Raw genomic sequence first — 20541 nt, 5'->3', positions numbered from 1 at the left:
CATCGACTGATTCTTTAAAGATTTTTTATTGACTTCCTCCTCTGTGATATTTATAAAGTCATAACCAGAGGTGTAAAGAGTACTGAAATATATTACTCAAGTACAAGTACTGTTACTTTGACGAAATTTTACTTAAGTACAAGTAAAAGTACCTGTTTAAAAATGTACTCAAAGTAAAAGTAAAAAGTAGCTGGTTTAAAATTTACTTTTAGTAAAAGTAACTCAGTTACTTTTATTTTAACAACTGATCTCTCGTGGAGTGCAATGAGGACACAAAGATTTTAATTTCAAAGTTGTGGTCTCTCGTGCGATGTGTTTATCGTTTTTTTTATTTAAGCCTTGCCTTACGGATCAAGCTTTGGATTACCATGACCTGGATGACTGAGAACCCTCACAGACATATTTAAACCTATGTTGTTGTTTTTTTTACTCAGTAACGGATATGTTTTGAAATGTAGCAAATTACAATACTAAACAAAAGAGCTACTTAAGTAAAAGTACAGATTTTAAAAACTACTTAAAAAGTAGTAAGTACACAAAAAAACTACTCAATTACAGTAATGTGAGTAAATGTAATTCGTTACTTTACACCTCTGGTAATAACTAAGCATCACACAGAAATAAGTTAAACTAAAGAAATAGATGCTTTCAAATGAAATGTAACTTTAAATTTAGTTTAATGTTATTATAGAGAGCTTTAAAACAGTGAAATAAATTGATTTCAATCTCCTAAGTGTGTTCGGATGATGAGCGTGTGCTCAGTCAAAGTCATTGATCCCAGCATTAGACAGCAGATCTGATCTCTCTACAGGGTCACCACTTTCCCAGATCCACACAGAGCTCTGTGAGTGTGTCTCCATCAGCCCCCAGTCCTCCACCTGGTCCCCTGAGATCTAACCATTGTCCCCCAGGCATTAAAAGCATTCAGCATGTTGCCCCTCCACACGCCTTATTGTCTCAAAAAGCTCTCTGATTGGCTGAGAGTGTGAGAAACTCCAGTCAGACCCAAACCCACACATTCATATGGAGATGTGGGACTATAAATAAGAGGGATGAAGCCAGCAGAGATCAGAATCTCTTGACAGAGACCTCTACAGCACACAGATCCAGACATGGCTCCTACAATCACTGCAGCAATGACCAACTCTCAGGAGCACCTCACACTGACTCACAAGGTAAATTCAAGATCCAACAAAACTTCAATCTTATCAATGACAGATTGTCTTTATGCCAAAACCTCTCTCCAGAATAAGTATATTAATGACTTTCTTTTTGTTTCTTCAGCTCAGAAAGCCTCAGGTGGAGAAGTTACGCAGAGAGCGAATCAACAGCAGCATTGAGCAGCTCAAGTCTCTCCTGGGTCCAGAGTTCCTCAAACAGGAGCCAGACTCCAAGCTGGAGAAAGCAGACATCCTGGAGATGACAGTTTGTGTCCTGAGACGACTGCAGCAGCAGAATCAAGCTGTGAACTCAGCCGCTGTCAATCAGGGCTACTCCAGGTGTGTCCAAGAGGCCACACACTTCCTGTCCAGGGAGAAGGTGAACATGATGTCCCAGAGGAGACTGCTGAACCACTTCAACAAGCTGCAGTCTTCCTCTGAGAAGAACCTGAGACAGGCTGACTTCTCTCCTCTGAGCTCCACAGTCCAGACCAGCAACAGCAAAGAAAAGAGTCCAACCAACAGCGCCCCCTGGAGGCCGTGGTAGACTCCTACAGGCTGGAGTTACTACCAGACAAACTGACATGACCACATTGGTCAAAAATTACTGGACTGAATTCCAAACATTGCGACAGCAACATTATTTCCATTAAGAAATTTGAAATTCGTGTCATGCATGTTGCATGAACTGAATCTAATTGCATTTGCAATTTCTACAACTACATTTATCATCTTTTGATATTATTGATCATACTGATCAAAAACTCTGAGCTGACCTTTTTATGGCATGTTGTCATTGAGGGTTTATCTCTGATATATAAAAACTGATCTGTTGTAAGATTGTACTGCATTACCTTTTTGTAAAGGTTTTCTCAACCTCAGTTTTCTTGTGATACTTTAATACTTACTGCATGTGATACATGTCTATTTGTCCAAATGCACGTCATGTGTAGAAAAAAGATGGAGGCTTTTGATATATTATGAAGTTAACTAAACTTAAAGTTAGTTTCATTGACATTTTGCCATCATGCAATTATAATTACTTTGTGATTATTGGTTAATGATTTGTTTTAAGATTGATATGTTTTCCCTTTTATTACAAAGGTTTGTTTAATGTCATACTGTCACAGTTTTACTGTGACAATGTTATGTCTTGTATTATTTGACATTGAAAGAAATAAGACTTGTTTTAAGGTCAAATTTATGTCAATGTTCTTCTACATTAAGGTTTAATGTTTTATACTTGGAAAATAATCACCTGATTCAGTGAGAATTGTGTTCTCAGATATTGAGTATTGTTTGTCTTTGGTAAAGACAGTTGATCCTTTACTCTCTGTGAGTACAGTGTGTCTTGTAGAAATCTACAAGCTGTTGTTGTGATGCATCATCACCTCTGGCTTAAGCTTTTAAGTCTTGGCAAATAAACATTTTGCAAAATGTAAAGTTTTTGATTTGATGTCATTTTGTGTGAAACCTCTTCATTAAGATGAAAAAACTTTTTCTACTGTCATTTTTAATTGAATTAATGTATAGAAGTGACATTTACCAATTAACTGACAGAATGAAGATAACTCATTAGTGCATGGTTAGTAATTAATTAACATTTAATTGTTCAATCAACATATAAGCTAAGGACAGATAAGACATTATCTCACTTTGCTTGTCTATCAAAGACATTTGTGAACCTTCGTTTTAAAAGGCAACATTAATGAAGTTATTATCATCATCCTTACTTTATTTCATGGAGTTTGTTTTTAATAACATGGGGGAAATGTGACACTGCAAAATACCTTTCCAGTACTGGTATTTCAGTTCAGCTGTCAACTGAACTTAAATGTTGACCAGCTCTGTCTTGAAAGATGTCACTCATTGTATCTAATAAGATGCATAATAAGGCACACTTCTATTGTTCCTCTAGTGAAAGCACTGAAAGGACAGAGTGTGGGAAAGCAGAGGAAGCTCACTCACAGAGCGCTGCGGGACAATAGATCCAGACCTTTGACCTGAAGAGACGGAGATTAAAACAGAGCTCAGCCTTAAAAATGGGAACTTGCCCAAACTCACATCTGGTTGAAAGTTTAACTTTTATCTAAGATGAAAACACATTTTAAAAAGCTTTACCATGTTGATATTTGAGTGTAATTGTATTGTATTAGGAGCCATTATCTTAAGGTCAGTGTTGTTTTAATCACCCTGTGTAAGGCAAGCAGTTAAAACATTGTTGAAGATGTCAGTCTCCTGTATCTTTAGTGTAACTGTTTTAAAAACTAAGACCTTATGATATTCAGCTTTGAACAAATTAAACATCTAATAAAAACTAGCAGAAGACACCAAGCAACTAAAACTAATGTAGCCAATACAAAATACAGCGAAGGTAGTCAGACAGTCACTGCCCAACCTTTCAAAGAAAGGCTTTACTGTGATCTGTCCTTGTTATTCTCCTGTGCCTCAAGGTGTACAATATAAACGATTGTTTGAGGCAGCCAGATTCAGAGCACCTGGGCCTGGCACCCTCAGGGCACAATAGTCAAGCCTAAACATTGCACAAGCTCTCAATCACTCACACCTGCACTCATCCCTCTTAAACCTGCACATTTACAGTATGCCTCAGTTTACGTTGCTTCAAAACAACCCAAACTTCATGACGTCCCACATCCACATTAACATCACTGACATTTTTGATGGAAGCAATCCATATTTGTAGTAAAATCTTCAGTTGCTCACTTTATCATATGCCACAATTATACTTTAAAGTCATCCACTGTGTCCATCCTGTATCTGTCATGGCCTTGGAGCCAGAGTATAACAGTAGCTAGTTGTGTAAGATCATTTGATGTCACAGGTAATCACCACTGAAATTTAAAGGAAGAAATGTTCTTAGCATATCACTTCAGGACAATATTCTCTCAGTCAATATCACTGCAGGTATCCTATTTCGACAAGACAACCTGTAGTGACATATTCACTTGCAAGTTTGTGCTAGTCATAATTTTTGATGGGCACATGCCTATTCTCCATTAATGGAGGGAGTGTGGGAAAACTCTGGAGAGCAGAGTTAAGTCTAAATGACATTCATCCCACCAGCAGCGTCATAATTCTCCAAAGGGATTTGGCACACTTCATGAAACAGCTGCCCCAGGAGGAAACCTCCCACCCTCATGTGTAGAGCTGAAATCAAGATTCATCTGATGTCATATTAAATAACTTCTAGTAGAGCAAAAAGGTAACAAAAAATGGTTTGCCACTGCAGAGATATGACTAAAATGTTTTTAATTCACTTTTATAGAATCATAGTTTGACCAAAATTCAAATCTGTGAGGCTCTCAGTACCGGCCAATGGCGTGCTTTCCCTCCAGATGGAGGGTGATGTCAGACAAGAACACACAGCCAGCATCTGCCACTGAAGTCCCTTTGTGGATCAATGACCACACCATACAGGGAGCCAGTGTGGGAAAGGGAGCTCAACTCCTTACTCACACCATAGACTGTAAGACTCACACAGACTACAAGGCACGTGTCACATGACTCTGCATCTGGACAGCAGTATGGATAATGTACTGACATTCTTTTACTACAATGACTGAGCAGAAAACTGCTTCTTATTTCTGACAGTGAAGTTTGCAAAACTTTGTTTTTTCTAAAAGCAAGCCATAAGAAATATATGTTTCATTTCATTTGTTGACCACTTACTGATTCTTCATACATTATTTAATCACTTGAACACTTGAGTGACATTAATAAAGTACAAATCAGCATCACAGATAAAAAAAAAGTTAAAATAAAAAAATATGGCCTGGACACATTCAATTTAGTTTAACTGTTAATTTTAGAGAGCTTTTAAGCAGTGAAATCAATTGATGTCAGTCTCCAAAGTGTGGGTTGGGATGATGAGCGTGTGCTCAGTCAAAGTCATTGATCCCAGCATTAGGCAGCAGATCTGATCTCTCTACAGGGTCACCACTTTCCCAGATCCACACATAGCTCTGTGAGTGTGTCTCCATCAGCCCCCCAGTCCTCCACCTGTTCCCCTGAGATCTAACCATTGTCCCCCAGGCATTAAAAGCATTCAGCATGTAGCCGCTCCACATGCCTTATTGTCTCAGCAAGCTCTCTGATTGGCTGAGAGTGTGAGAAACTCCAGTCAGACCCAAACCCACACATTCATATGGAGATGTAGGTCTATAAATAAGAGGGATGAAGCCAGCAGAGATCAGATTCTCTCGACAGAGACCTCTACAGCACACAGATCCAGACATGGCTCCTACAACCACTGCAGCAATGACCAACTCTCAGGAGCACCTCACTCTGACTCACAAGGTAAATTCAAGATCCAAAGAGACTTCAATGTTATCAATGACAGATTGTCTTTGTGCCAAAGCCTCTCTCGAGAATAAGTATATTAACGTCTTTCTTTTTTGTTTCTGCAGCTCAGAAAGCCTCAGGTGGAGAAGTTACGCAGAGAGCGAATCAACAGCAGCATTGAGCAGCTCAAGTCTCTCCTGGGTCCAGAGTTCCTCAAAAAGGAGCCAGACTCCAAGCTGGAGAAAGCAGACATCCTGGAGATGACAGTTTGTGTCCTGAGACAACTGCAGCAGAGGAATCAAGCTGTGAACTCAGCAGCTGTCAATCAGGGCTACTCAAGGTGTGTCCAAGAGGCCACACACTTCCTGTCCAGGGAGCAGGTGAAGATGATGTCCCAGAGGAGACTGCTGAACCACTTCAACAAGCTGAAGTCTTCTTCTGAGAAGAACCTGGGAGACGCTGACTTCTCTCCTCTGAGCTCCACAGTCCAGACCAGCATCAGCAAAGAAAAGAGTCCAACCAACAGCGCCCCCTGGAGGCCGTGGTAGACTCTTACAGGCTGGAGTTACTACCAGACAAACTGACATGACCACATTGGTCAAAGATTACTGGACTGAATTCCAAACATAGCGACAGCAACATTATTTCTATTAAGAAATTTGAAAATCGTGTCATGCATGTTGCATGAACTGAATCTAATTGCATTTGCAATTTCTACAACTACATTTATCATCTTTCGATATTATTGATCATACTGATCAAAAACTCTGAGCTGACCTTTTTATGGCATGTTGTCATTGAGGGTTTATCTCTGATATATAAAAACTGATCTGTTGTAAGATCGTACTGCTTTACCTTTTTGTAAAGGTTTTCTCAACCTCAGTTTTCTTGTGATACTTTAATACTTACTGCATGTGATACATGTCTATTTGTCCAAATGCACGTCATGTGTAGAAAAAAGATGGAGGCTTTTGATATATTATGAAGTTAACTAAACTTAAAGTTAGTTTCATTGACATTTTGCCATCATGCAATTATAATTACTTTGTCATTATTGGTTAATGATCTGTTTTAAGATTGATATGTTTTACCTTTTATTACAAAAGGTTTGTTTAATGTCATACTGTCACAGTTTTACAGTGAACATGTTATGCCTTGTATTATTCGACATTGAAAGAAATAAGACTTGTTTTAAGGTCAAATTTATGTCAATGTTCTTCTACATTAAGGTTTAATGTTTTATACTTTGAAAATAATCACCTGATTCAGTGAGAACTGTGTTCTCAGATATTGTGTATTGTTTGTCTTTTATAAAGACGGTTGACCCTTTACTCTCTGTGAGTACAGTGTGTCTTGTAGAAATCTACAAGCTGTTGTTGTGATGCATCATCACCTCTGGCTTAAGCTTTTAAGTCTTGGCAAATAAACATTTTGCAAAATGTAAAGTTTTTGTTTTGATGTCATTTTGTTTCAAATCTCTTCATTAAGATGAAAAAACCCTCCCTACTTTCAAGATGAATTAACTGATAGAACTTACATTCACCAATTAACTGACAGAAAGGAGTTAACTCATTAATGCATATTTAGTCATTAATTAACATTTAATTGCTAGATACACATATAGGCTAGGGATAGATAAGACATCTTACTTTGCTTGTCTATCAAAGCAATTTGTAAACTTTTGTTTTTAAAGGTGCTGTATCAATGAAGTTATTATTATCATCCTTACTTTATTTCATGAAGTTAGTTTTTGATAACATGGGGGAAATGTGACACTGCAAAATACCTTTCCAGTACTGGTATTTCAGTTTAGCTGTCAACTGAACTTAAATGTTGACCAGCTCTATCTTTAAAGATGTCAGTCATTGTATCTAATAAGATGCATAATAAGGCACACTTCTATTGTTCCTCCAGTGAAAGCAGTGAAAGGACAGAGTGTGGGAAAGCAGAGGAAGCTCACTCACAGAGCGCTGCGGGACAATAGATCCAGACCTTTGACCTGAAGAGACGGAGATTAAAATAAGGCTCAGCCTTAAAAATGAGAACTTGCCCAAACTCACATCTGGTTGAAAGTTTTACTTTCATATTAGTTAAAAATATATTAAAAAGAAAACTTTACTACAGTTGTATTAGAGTGTAATTCTATTGTATTAGGAGCCATTATCTTAAGGTCAGTGTTGTCTTAATCACCCTGTGTAAGGTAAGCAGTTAAAACATTGTTGCAGATGGCTTTCTCCTAAATCTTAAATTTAAGTATTTTAAGAACTAAGACCTTATGATATTTAACTATGAACAAAATAAAGTTGTGTCAAACTCAACTTGTCAGATATGTTATACAGCATTATGAGAAGACAACATGGTGTAACGAAACATCCAGCCCTAAAGTTCAAACTCACCAAAGGAAAAATCATATTTTGGCCTTGTTTTACCATCATTATTTTAGAAGCAGTTTAATAACTACCAATGTTATCTAGACGAAATTGTCCTTCTGAAGAGGGGCACATGCCTATTCTCCTCTTATGAAGAGAGTGTGGGAAAGCTGTACAGAGCAGAGTTAAGTCTAAATGACATTCATCCCACCAGCAGCGTCATAATTCTCCAAAGGGATTTGGCACACTTCATGAAACAGCTGCCCCAGGAGGAAACCTCCCACCCTCATGTGTAGAGCTGAAATCAAGATTCATCTGATGTCATATTAAATAACTTCTGGTAGAGCAAAAAGGTAACAAAAAATGGTTTGCCACTGCAGAGATATGACTAAAATGTTTTTATTTCACTTTTATAGTATAATAGTTGGAGTAAATTTCTAATCTGTGAGGCTTTCAGTACCAGCCAATGGCTTGCTTTCCCTCCAGATGGAGGGTGATGTCAGACAAGAACACACAGCCAGCATCTGCCACTGAAGTCTCTTTGTGGATCAATGACCACACCATACAGGGAGACAGTGTGGGAAAGGGAGCTCAACTCCTTACTCACACAGACTACAAGGCACGTGTCACATGACTCTGCATCTGGACAGCAGTATGGATAATGTACTGACATTCTTTTGCTGAAATGACTGAGCATAAAACTGCTTCTTATTTCTGACAGTAAAGTTTGCAAAACTTTGTTTTTCCTAAAAGCAAGCTTTAAGAAATACATGTCACATACAATCCATTGACATGGACTAATTCTTTAAATAATTTTTATTGACTTCCTGCTATGTGATATTTATAAAGTACAAACTAAGCATCACACAGCAATAGGTGAAATTAAAATAAAAGATGCTTTCAAATGAAATGTAACTTTAAATTTAGTTTAAATGTTATTATAGAGAGCTTTTAAACAGTGAAATAAATTGATGTCAATCCCGCAAGTGTGTGTTGGCATGATGAGCGTGTGCTCAGTCAAAGTCATTGATCCCAGCATTAGGCAGCAGATCTGATCTCTCTACAGGGTCACCACTTTCCCAGATCCACACATAGCTCTGTGAGTGTGTCTCCATCAGCCCCCCAGTCCTCCACCTGTTCCCCTGGGATCTGACCATTGACCCCCGGGCATTAAAAGCATTCAGCATGTAGCCGCTCCACATGCCGTATTGTCTCAGCAAGCTCTCTGATTGGCTGAGAGTGTGAGAAACTCCAGCAAAACCTAAACCCACACATTCATATGGAGATGTGTGACTATAAATAGGAGGGATGAAGCCAGCATAGATCAGATTCTCTCGACAGAGACCTCTACAGCACACAGATCCAGACATGGCTCCTACAATCACTGCAGTAATGACCAACTCTCAGGAGCACCTAACTCTGACTCACAAGGTAAATTCAAGATCCAAAGAGACTTCAATGTTATCAATGACAGATTGTCTTTGTGCTAAAGCCTCTCTCGAGAATAAGTATATTAATGTCTTTCTTTTTTGTTTCTGCAGCTCAGAAAGCCTCAGGTGGAGAAGTTACGCAGAGAGCGAATCAACAGCAGCATTGAGCAGCTCAAGTCTCTCCTGGGTCCAGAGTTCCTCAAAAAGGATCCAGACTCCAAGCTGGAGAAAGCAGACATCCTGGAGATGACAGTTTGTGTCCTGAGACAACTGCAGCAGAGGAATCAATCTGTGAACTCAGCAGCTGTCAATCAGGGCTACTCAAGGTGTGTCCAAGAGGCCACACACTTCCTGTCCAGGGAGCAGGTGAACATGAAGTCCCAGAGGAGACTGCTGAACCACTTCAACAAGCTGCAGTCTTACTCTGAGAAGAACCTGAGAGAGGCTGACTTCTCTCCTCTGAGCTCCACAGTCCAGACCAGCATCAGCAAAGAAAAGAGTCCAACCAACAGAGCCCCCTGGAGGCCGTGGTAGACTCTTACAGGCTGGAGTTACTACCAGACAAACTGACATGACCACATTGGTCAAAGATTACTGGACTGCATTCCAAACATTGCGACAGCAACATTATTTCTATTATGAAATTTGAAATTCGTGTCATGCATGTTGCATGAACTGAATCTAATTGCATTTGCAATTTCTACAACTACATTTATCATCTTTTGATATTATTGATCATACTGATCAGAAACTCTGAGCTGACCTTTTTATGGCATGTTGTCATTGAGGGTTTATCTCTGATATATAAAAACTGATCTGTTGTAAGATTGTACTGCATTACCTTTTTGTAAAGGTTTTCTCAACCTCAGTTTTCTTGTGATACTTTAATACTTACTACATGTGATACATGTCTATTTGTCCAAATGCAAGTCATGTGCAGAACAAGATGGAGGCTTTTGATATATTATGAAGTTAACTAAACTTAAAGTTAGTTTCATTGACATTTTGCCATCATGCAATTATAATTACTTTGTGATTATTGGTTAATGATCTGTTTTAAGATTGATATGTTTTCCCTTTTATTACAAAGGTTTGTTTAATGTCATACTGTCACAGTTTTACAGTGAACATGTTATGCCTTGTATAATTCGACATTGAAAGAAATAAGACTTGTTTTAAGGTCAAATTTATGTCAATGATGTTCTACATTAAGGTTTAATGTTTTATACTTTGAAAATAATCACCTGATTCAGTGAGAATTGTGTTCTTAGATATTGTGTATTGTTTGTCTTTTATAAAGACGGTTGATCCTTTACTCTCTGTGAGTACAGTGTGTCTTGTAGAAATCTACAAGCTGTTGTTGTGATGCATCATCACCTCTGGCTTAAGCTTTTAAGTCTTGGCAAATAAACATTTTGCAAAATGTAAAGTTTTTGTTTTGATGTCATTTTGTTTCAAATCTCTTCATTAAGATGAAAAAACCCTCCCTACTTTCAAGATGAATTAACTGATAGAACTTACATTCACTAATTAACTGACAGAAAGGAGTTAACTCATTAATGCATATTTAGTCATTAATTAACATTTAATTGCTGGATACACATATAGGCTACGGATAGATATAATCTCACTTTTCTTGTTTATCAAAGCAATTTCTAAACCTTTGTTTTTAAAGGTGCTGTATCAATGAAGTTATTATTATCATCCTTACTTTATTTCATGAAGTTTGTTTTTATTAACATGGGGGAAATGTGACACTGCAAAATACCTTTCCAGTACTGGTATTTCAGTTTAGCTGTCAACTGAACTTAAATGTTGACCAGCTCTGTCTTTAAAGATGTCACTCATTGTATCTAATAAGATGCATAATGAGGCACACTTCTATTGTTCCTCTAGTGAAAGCACTGAAAGGACAGAGTGTGGGAAAGCAGAGGAAGCTCACTCACAGAGCGCTGCGGGACAATAGATCCAGACCTTTGACCTGAAGAGACGGAGATTAAAATAAGGCTCAGCCTTAAAAATGAGAACTTGCCCAAACTCACATCTGGTTGAAAGTTTTACTTTTATATTAGTTAAAAATACATTAAAAAGAAAACTTTACTATAGTTATATTAGAGTGTAATTGTATTGTATTAGGAGCCATTATCTTAAGGTCAGTGTTGTCTTGATCACCCTGTGTAAGGTAAGCAGTTAAAACATTGTTGAAGATGGCAGTCTCCTTTATCTTTAGTGTAACTGTTTTAAGAACTAAGACCTTATGATATTCAACACCAAGAAGAAAAATCATATTTTGGTATTGTTTTACCATCATCATTTTGGAAGCAGTTTAATAACTACCAATGTTATCTAGAAGAATTTGTCCTTCTGAAGAGGGCGACATGGCTATTCTCCTCTAATGAAGGGAGTGTGGGAAAGCTCTGGAGAGCAGGGTTAAGTCTAAATGACATTCATCCCACCAGCAGCGTCATAATTCTCCAAAGGGATTTGGCACACTTCATGAAACAGCTGCCCCAGGAGGAAACCTCCCACCCTCATATGTAGAGCTGACATCAATATTCATCTGATGTCATATTAAATAACTTGACAAAACAAATCTGGCAATAGTTTGCCACTGCAAAGATAAGACTAAAATATTTTTATTCAACTTTTATAGAAGAATAGTTGGACCAAAATTCAAATCTGTGAGGCTTTCAGTGCCAGCCAATGGCATGCTTTCCCTCCAGATGGAGGGTGATGTCAGACAGGAACACACAGCCAACATCTGCCACTGAAGTCCCTTTGTGGATCAATGACCACACCATACAGGGAGCCAGTGTGGGAAAGTGAGCTCAACTCCTTACTCACACAGACTACAAGGCACGTGTCACATGACATCTGGACAGCAGTATGGATAATGTACTAATATTCTTTGGCTGCAATGACTTAGCATAAAACGACTTCTTATTTCTGACAGTAAAGTTTGCAAAAAAATTGTTTTTCTTTCAAGGAAGCTTTAAGAAATATGTGTTTTATATGATTCATTGACCTTCACTGATTCTTCATATTTTCTTTAATCACTTGAAAACCTGAGTGAAATTAATAAATCAGCATCACACAGAAAAAAGTTAACATAAAAAAAATCAGATCTGGACACTTTAAATTTAGTTTAAATGTTAATTATAGAGAGCTTTTAAACAATGAAATAAATTGATGTCAGTCTCCAAAGTGTGTGTTGGGATGATGAGCGTGTGCTCAGTCAAAGTCATTGATCCCAGCCTCAGGCAGCAGATCTGATCTCTCTACAGGGTCACCACTTCCCCCGTATCCACACAGAGCTCTGTGAGTGTGTCTCCATCACCCCCCCCAGTCCTCCACCTGCTCCCCTGAGATCTAACCATTTTCCCCCAGGCATTAACAGCATTCAGCATGTTGCCCCTCCACACGCCGTATTGCCTCAACAAGCTCTCTGGTTGGCTGAGAGTGTGAGAAACTCCAGTCAGACCCAAACCCACACATTCATATGGAGATGTGGGACTATAAATAAGAGGGATGAAGCCAGCAGAGATCAGATTCTCTCTACAGAGACCTCTACAGCACACAGATCCAGACATGGCTCCTACAACCACTGCAGCAATGACCAACTCTCAGGAGCACCTCACTCTGACTCACAAGGTAAATTCAAGATCCAACAAGACTTCAATGTAATCAATGATAGATTGTCTTCATGCCAAAACCTCTCTCCAGAATAAGTATATTAACGTCTTTCTTTTTTGTTTCTGCAGCTCAGAAAGCCTCAGGTGGAGAAGTTACGCAGAGAGCGAATCAACAGCAGCATTGAGCAGCTTAAGTCTCTCCTGGGTCCAGAGTTCCTCAAACAGGAGCCAGACTCCAAGCTGGAGAAAGCAGACATCCTGGAGATGACAGTTTGTGTCCTGACACAACTGCAGCAGCAGCGACAGCAGAAGCATGCTGACGTCTCTCCTCTGAGCTTACCAGTCCAGACCAGCATCAGCAAAGAGAAGAGTCCAGTCAACAGCGCTCCCTGGAGGCCGTGGTAGACAACTACAGACCGGAGTTACTACCAGACAAATTGACATGACCACATTGGTCAAAGATTACTGGACTGAATTCACTGAAATTTGAAGGACTTCTTCGACAGAAGAGTTTATATATTTTCATTTTCTTTGTAAAATGTAATGTTTTCAATTGAAATGAAAGCAACAATATCTTTCAGCTGAAGAAAGAGAATATTATTTCATGCATGTTGCATGATCCATATCTAATTGAAACTGCAATAGTTATTATACATTACTGAGTTTTATGTATAGACTGTGTTTCAAGGATAACATTTGTTATGTTTTCATTGTTATTGATCATACTGGTCAAAAACAGTCTGTCCTTTGACATATTGTCAACATGCTTACATTCTTTGGATCTGTTGTAAGTCCTAAATGCTCATTCTTACTTTAAAGTTTTTTCTAACATCGCAGTTTTATTGTGATTTTTTTTTTTGCCTAATTTTCATGTGAAGCAAAAATATTGAGGTATTTCTTACCTCTTCAGGAAGCAGGATCATTTCTAACGAAGCACAAATCTAAATATGTCATTTCATTGACATTTGTAAACAAGACCTCCTGTTCTTTCGTATGATGACTGAAAAATGATCTGTTTTAGGATTAAGATGCTAATTATGTTAGCTCATTACTAAGATCAATGTGATCTGTTGTAAGGTCAAATTTTAAAGCACATTAAGTTTTTATGTTTTGTTAGAATGTGAGAAAATGTTACATGGTTCAGTGAAACCTGTGTCCTCAAATATTGTGTCATGTCTTTGATAAAGACGGTTGATCTTTTACTCTGAGTACTGTGGGTCTTGTAGAAATCTACAAGCTGTTGTTGTGATGCATCATCATCTTTATATGGCACAGTGTCTGATTAAATAAACAATGCAAACTATAACTTTTTTGTGTCATACCTTTTTCTTTACATACAAAAACTTCTACTTTTCTTTATGTACCCGATCTATTGAGAGAATAATTAATAATCAACTGATTACCATAATCATGATTAATATGAGCACAACTTACACAAACATTAACTATCCAATAGGATCAAATATGTTTTGAACAGAAGACAAATGATTGAAAATATGTCACTTTACTAAATGAAGCAGGTACTCAAAACAAAAGGGACAATTAATTAACCAGCAGTTTGGTTTAGCTGTTTATTGAAGTTTTATGTCAACTACTTCCGTCATTAAAGAGGTCAGACAATGTGTCTAATTAGATGCAGAATACGGCACACTTCTATTGTTCCCTGCGTGAAAGAGAGCTCAGCCTTCATAATGGAAACTTGCTTTACATCATACTAAATCTGTGTTTTAATCGTCCACTAATGCAAATCAACTCAAATATCTTTTTTAAAAATACCCTACTACTCTCTAAAAGGTGTTGGGGCGTGTGAGATCTGAAGCCCAGTGTTCTTAGTCACTCTCGCTAGAAATCTAATGCAGTATAATGAAGACTATGTTTGTCAGAACACCCACCTTTTTATATATATATATTCATAGACTAGCTATTTAAAAGTGAGGAATGAATAGATAACAGTGCCACAAGAACACTTCAATCACACCACAAGAGAATAAACCATCCTGAATAAATTAAAAAACTTAATGAAGCACCAATATACTTAAGTGTCAGATAGAGACATTTACGAGCATCCTGAAAACACATATTTGCAGTGTGGAAAAAAGGAAGTGTCAATGTATGATGGTATTAGTGTCAATGTTAGTGTTACTTATCCCTGAAACTTAAAGGGACTGGAGTTTCCAGTTGGATCATCTCAGGGTAACATCAGTTTTAATACTGATATACCATGGCATTAATTTGAACCAAACACTGTCCTCGTGTCCTCTGTGTAATCAAAGAGAGAGACAGTGTCACATAAACTCCCTTCGGGCTGACCATTCAGACACACTCTGAATGGCTTCAGGGGTTCAACAGAGATAATAGGTTTCAGATTACACCTGATCAAAGTTAGAGTTAAAAACAACATAGATACTCTCACTTTGATTACTTGCTTTTAACCCATTTTTAGAGAAACAACAACTAACGTTTAGCTGCAGATAGCCTTAACTTAAATAAGCAGGCAGAAAAGTTTATCAAGGGTGACAGTCTTTACGCACATTACCAAAATGACTGTCTACTTAGCTACATTTAATATTCAGCACCATTAACTGTGACATTTGGAAAGAGGTCCCAAGTTATTGTGCACTATGGAAAAAACAATCTAGCTAGTAGTTAATATAAAGCTACAAGTTACTTACAATTAAAACTTACCAGAATGTCGGAGGTAAAGCTTCTCAGGGGAAATGTAGAAATGGTTCCTCTTTATGGCCAGCTCTAGACTTGTTGGTTTTGCGTTTATGATGTTTGTTCGTCCACTTCAAGTGAAAATGTATGTTAACATAATAGTTGAAACATGTTGAGATGGGAGAAAATCTCTGTTCCTCATTTCTGTAACAGAAAAGGTAAGGTTTTAGTTTGTTTAGATATAGTTGTAGGAGTTCATACAAGGAGAAACCAGTTCAGTCTCAGCAGGTCAAATAACTGGTACAGACTTCACCTGAGCATTGCTTGTATGTTGCTTTGGTTGCAGACTAACTCCCTTGGTGTTCTTCTGCAAAGCGTCCTTAAAAAGTTAATTTGCAGAGGAGCACATAGTTTTTAGTTTTTTGCAAACAGTTGGAATGTGAGAGTTAAGAATAAGGGATTCCAATTCCACAAGCACCAACATAATCCTCTAAAGGAATCTGGCACACTTCAGGAAACAGCTGGCCTCAGCTGTACAGCTACTCTTCACCCTGCTAATGACGAATGTTAATGACTGGAGGTTCAAATTGTACATGAAATTTGGACCCTAATAATGGAGGTGAAAAGAAAACATTAATTTGAGATGCTTTGGCAAGAATTCAAACTTTACAAACAAGTCAAAGCCAGCCAATGGCGTGCTTTCCCTCCAGATGGAGGGTGATGTCAGACAAGAACACACAGCCAGCATCTGCCACTGAAGTCCCTTTGTGGATCAATGACCACACCATACAGGGAGCCAGTGTGGGAAAGTGAGCTCAACTCCTTACTCACACCGACTACAAGGCACGCGTCACATGACTCTGCTGGCAAACATCTGGACGGCTGCATTACAAAAGCTTACTTGAACGTATACAAGAAAACAGACTCTGAAGACTCTTTTGATGCTCACTAGATTTATCATGAACCTATAGGGTCATAGCTTTTATTAAAGATGTATTGTTTAAAGTCATTCTCTCACATTAAGATCTTTGAAAAACATTAAAGACTTTGTTTAATTAAAATAAAGTTATGTCAATAAAATATGTTCAACAATTAGAGTAATTGAAAGGAAATGGCTGAGACAAAATATGTTATAGTGCATATGCAACAACTGGATAATGCATAATCTGTTGTCAGCCTCCGAAGTGTGTCTGGATGATGAGCGTGTGCTCAGTCAAAGTCATTGATCCCAGCATTAGGCAGCAGATCTGATCCCTCTACAGGGTCACCACTTTCCCAGATCCACACAAGAGCTCTGTGAGTGTGTCTCCATCAGCCCCCCCAGTCCTCCACCTGCTCCCCTGAGATCTAACCATTGTCCCCCAGGCATTAAAAGTATTCAGAATGTTGCCGCTCCACACGCCGTATTGTCTCAACAAGCTCTCTGATTGGCTGAGAGTGTGAGAAACTTCAGTCAGACCCAAACCCACACATTCATATGGAGATGTGGGACTATAAATAAGAGGGATGAAGCCAGCAGAGATCAGATTCTCTCGACAGAGACCTCTACAGCACACAGATCCAGACATGGCTCCTACAATCACTGCAGCAATGACCAACTCTCAGGAGCACCTCACACTGACTCACAAGGTAAATTCAAGATCCAACAAGACTTCAATCTTATCAATGACAAATTGTCTTTATGCCAAAACCTCTCTCCAGAATAAGTATATTAATGACTTTCTTTTTGTTTCTGCAGCTCAGAAAGCCTCTGGTGGAGAAGTTACGCAGAGAGCGAATCAACAGCAGCATTGAGCAGCTCAAGTCTCTCCTGGGTCCAGAGTTCCTCAAACAGGAGCCAGACTCCAAGCTGGAGAAAGCAGACATCCTGGAGATGACAGTTTGTGTCCTGAGACGACTGCAGCAGCAGAATCAAGCTGTGAACTCAGCAGCTGTCAATCAGGGCTACTCCAAGTGTGTCCAAGAGGCCACACACTTCCTGTCCAGGGAGCAGGTGAACATGAAGTCCCAGAGGAGACTGCTGAACCACTTCAACAAGCTGCAGTCTTCCTCTGAGAAGAACCGGAGAGAGGCTGACTTCTCTCCTCTGAGCTCCACAGTCCAGACCAGCATCAGCAAAGAGAAGAGTCCAGTCAACAGCGCCCCCTGGAGGCCGTGGTAGACAACTACACACTGGAGATACTACCAGACAAACTGACATGACCACATTGGTCAAAGATTACTGGACTGAATTCCAAACATTGCGACAGGAACATTTTTTTCTATGAAGAAAGTTGAAATTCATGTCATGCATTTTGCATGAACTGAATCTAATTGCATTTGCAATTCTAATACTTCATTTATCATCTTTTGATATTATTGATCATACTGATCAAAAACTGAGCTGACCTTTTTATGGCATGTTGTCATTGAGGGTTTATCTCTGATATATAAAAACTGATCTGTTGTAAGATCGTACTGCATTACCTTTTTGTAAAAGTTTTCTAAACCTCAGTTTTCTTGTGATACTTTAATACTTGCTACATGTGATACATGTCTATTTGTCCAAATGCACGTCATGTGTAGAACAAGATGGAGGCATTTGATATATTATGAAGTTAACTAAACTTAAAGTTAGTTTCATTGACATTTTGCCATCATTGAATTATAATTACTTGATGTGATTATTGGTTAATGATCTGTTTTAAGATTGATATGTTTTCCCCTTTATTACAAAGGTTTGTTTAATGTCATACTGTCACAGTTTTACAGTGAACATGTTATGTCTTGTATTATTTGACATTGAAAGAAATAAGACTTGTTTTAAGGTCAAATTTATGTCAATGTTCTTCTACATTAAGGTTTAATGTTTTTATACTTGGAAAATAATCACCTGATTCAGTGAGAACTGTGTTCTCAGATATTGTGTATTGTTTGTCTTTTATAAAGACGGTTGACCCTTTACTCTCTGTGAGTACAGTGTGTCTTGTAGAAATCTACAAGCTGTTGTTGTGATGCATCATCACCTCTATCATTGTCTTTAATGACTTTATGTGGCTCTTTGAGCATTGCTGAATAAAACACACTTCAAACTGTAACATCTTTTTGTCGAGTAAGTTTGTGTGAAACCTCTTCTTTAGGAAGAAAATTAATGTTTGCCTCACCTGGAGTTGCAGTATTTATCTGACTGACTGATCAAAGATGATCACAACAGAAGCTGTATATGATTATCCATAATACACCTCACCATATAATCAATTTATCAATGATTGCATTACTTTATTGACTTGAAGTCATGTATTTCACTGCACAAAATGGGAGAAATGTACTCATAAGATGCAACATTATTTTGGAATAACTTTGTTTGAGGTATGTCAGTGAGTAAACTTCAGGTTGATCTGTAGTCCCTCTTTAAAGAGGGCAGACATGGTATGTAATGAGATGCATAAAGCAGCACACTTCTATTGTTCCTCACGTGAAAGCAGTGAAAGGACAGAGTGTGAGAAAGCAGAGGAAGCTCACTCACAGAGTGCCTCGGGACAATAGATCCAGACCTTTGACCTGAGGAGAGATTAAAAGAGAGCTCAGCTTAGAACTTGATTCAAACCTAACATTTTTCCACTGATATAAATCAGCTTAAACACCCTTATAGAATAATATGATAATAATCTTTCGCACAGTGAATTAAAAAAAGTATCTTTTGAATGTGTAAGATAACGAGTTAGTTATCTTACACACCACACTTCAGGCTATGCATCCTTGACTATCAACATCATGAGTTAGACTTCAAAGTGGAAAAATACACAATGCATGGTACACAAACTGACTGGCTGTTTAAGAAAGAGCCATATGAAGACTACTGGATCATAGAGGATATCAAGAGAAAACCTAACATAAGCAAATTTACTGAAGCCTTGTAACACTAAATCAAACATCAACTTACTTTAGTATAAAGATATCAGGTGCAGCAATATTTTAAAACAACTCTGACAATAGTTGTGAGCAATGTAAACAATAGATGAGTCAGGAACAGAGTAAAATCAAAAAGGTAAGATGACTTCAACTTACCTTGGAAACTCGAAGGAACTGGAAGCAGGTGAATCGTCTCAGGGAAATTTTCTTCCAGTCAGAGTAGTTTAACGTGTGATTAATTTGTAGACTTGGTTCATCGTAACTGTTTATTGCTGAATAACTTGAGTTTTAATGCAAAATCAGAAAAGAGAGTCCTCTTAATCCCAACATATAACTGTCTTATCAGATAGAGCCGTCATTCCTGGTCGTGGACAGCGATAGCTTTGACGGAAGTAACGGAATTGAATTGTCTCATATTTAAATAACACATACAACAGAGCTATATTATAATGTTATTATTTTTTTGATAATAAAAGTTTTAATTACAGGTTACTCACCACACACTTGAATCTAATGCCTCTCTTCTTATGGTTCCTCTGCGGGGCTTCCTCTGTAAACATGACAGTTTGTGACGTTTGGTTCATTAACAAATCAGTGAAAATGTTCGTTTTTAAGGAGAAAACATATTTTTTCGACTCACCTTCCTGTTATTGAAAGAGAAACATTTAAGATGTACAAAGTCAGTTTTTCACTTAAGAAAATGAAGTTTTGGTCCTCCAAACACAGCAGCAGGTGGATATTTTGACGTTGGATCTGTGCTGTGCTAGCCGCTAACATTCCAGGTGTTACATTCAGGGCAGCTATTTCTTCACTTTTCGCTTAATATTACTTAAGTTCTCCTCTATAAGTCATAATTAAGACACTATGTACAATATAAATCAGAATAAGTTGGAAAACGATCTCATAAGTGTACTTAATGAACAAAATTATCATTTTTTTTTTTTTTTAACATTTTAGGCGGAGTTCATCAGCTGTCTTCCTGTCACATTAATTATGACCCGAGGGGACATTCAAGATCAGTCAATCAATCAACCTTTATTTGTATAGCGCCAAATCACAACAAACGTTATCTCAAGGCGCTTTTACAAACATAGGTGGT

General features: G+C 38.0%; 6 protein-coding genes across 6 annotated transcripts in view; 5 read left to right on the top strand and 1 right to left on the bottom strand.

Annotated features, from left to right (window-relative positions):
- atrip (ATR interacting protein) overlaps positions 1-20333 on the bottom strand; it is a 99110-nt gene extending 78777 nt beyond the window's left edge. Inside the window, exons 1-2 of the mRNA XM_034681608.1 lie at positions 20083-20333; positions 19940-19992 (exon numbers count right to left, since the gene is read on the bottom strand). The gene's annotated coding sequence lies outside the window, so the exon portion shown is untranslated. The remainder of the gene's footprint in view (positions 1-19939; positions 19993-20082) is intronic.
- Positions 1053-1707, top strand: LOC117811408 (transcription factor HES-5-like). The gene is given in 2 exon segments (XM_034681662.1): positions 1053-1175; positions 1285-1707. Coding segments are annotated over 2 exon segments (546 nt in total).
- LOC117811401 (transcription factor HES-5-like) lies at positions 5355-6010 on the top strand. Its single transcript, XM_034681649.1, has 2 exons — positions 5355-5477; positions 5588-6010. Exons 1-2 carry the CDS (start codon positions 5355-5357, stop codon positions 6008-6010), a joined length of 546 nt encoding a protein of 181 aa, XP_034537540.1.
- LOC117811440 (transcription factor HES-5-like) lies at positions 9140-9795 on the top strand. The gene is given in 2 exon segments (XM_034681711.1): positions 9140-9262; positions 9373-9795. Coding segments are annotated over 2 exon segments (546 nt in total).
- On the top strand, positions 12763-13298 carry LOC117811454 (transcription factor HES-5-like). The gene is made up of 2 exons (XM_034681737.1): positions 12763-12912; positions 13023-13298. The coding sequence occupies exons 1-2, from the start codon at positions 12790-12792 to the stop codon at positions 13296-13298; spliced, it is 399 nt and encodes a 132-aa protein (XP_034537628.1). The 5' UTR covers positions 12763-12789.
- LOC117811431 (transcription factor HES-5-like) lies at positions 17058-17794 on the top strand. The gene is made up of 2 exons (XM_034681699.1): positions 17058-17180; positions 17290-17794. Exons 1-2 carry the CDS (start codon positions 17058-17060, stop codon positions 17710-17712), a joined length of 546 nt encoding a protein of 181 aa, XP_034537590.1. The 3' UTR covers positions 17713-17794.
- Positions 20334-20541: the final 208 nt, after the last annotated feature.

Source organism: Notolabrus celidotus, chromosome 1 (assembly GCF_009762535.1).
Source record: "Notolabrus celidotus isolate fNotCel1 chromosome 1, fNotCel1.pri, whole genome shotgun sequence".
NCBI classification, from domain to species: domain Eukaryota; kingdom Metazoa; phylum Chordata; class Actinopteri; order Labriformes; family Labridae; genus Notolabrus; species Notolabrus celidotus.
Note: the sequence above shows the minus strand (reverse complement) of the source record. Positions and strands in the feature narration are given on the sequence as shown.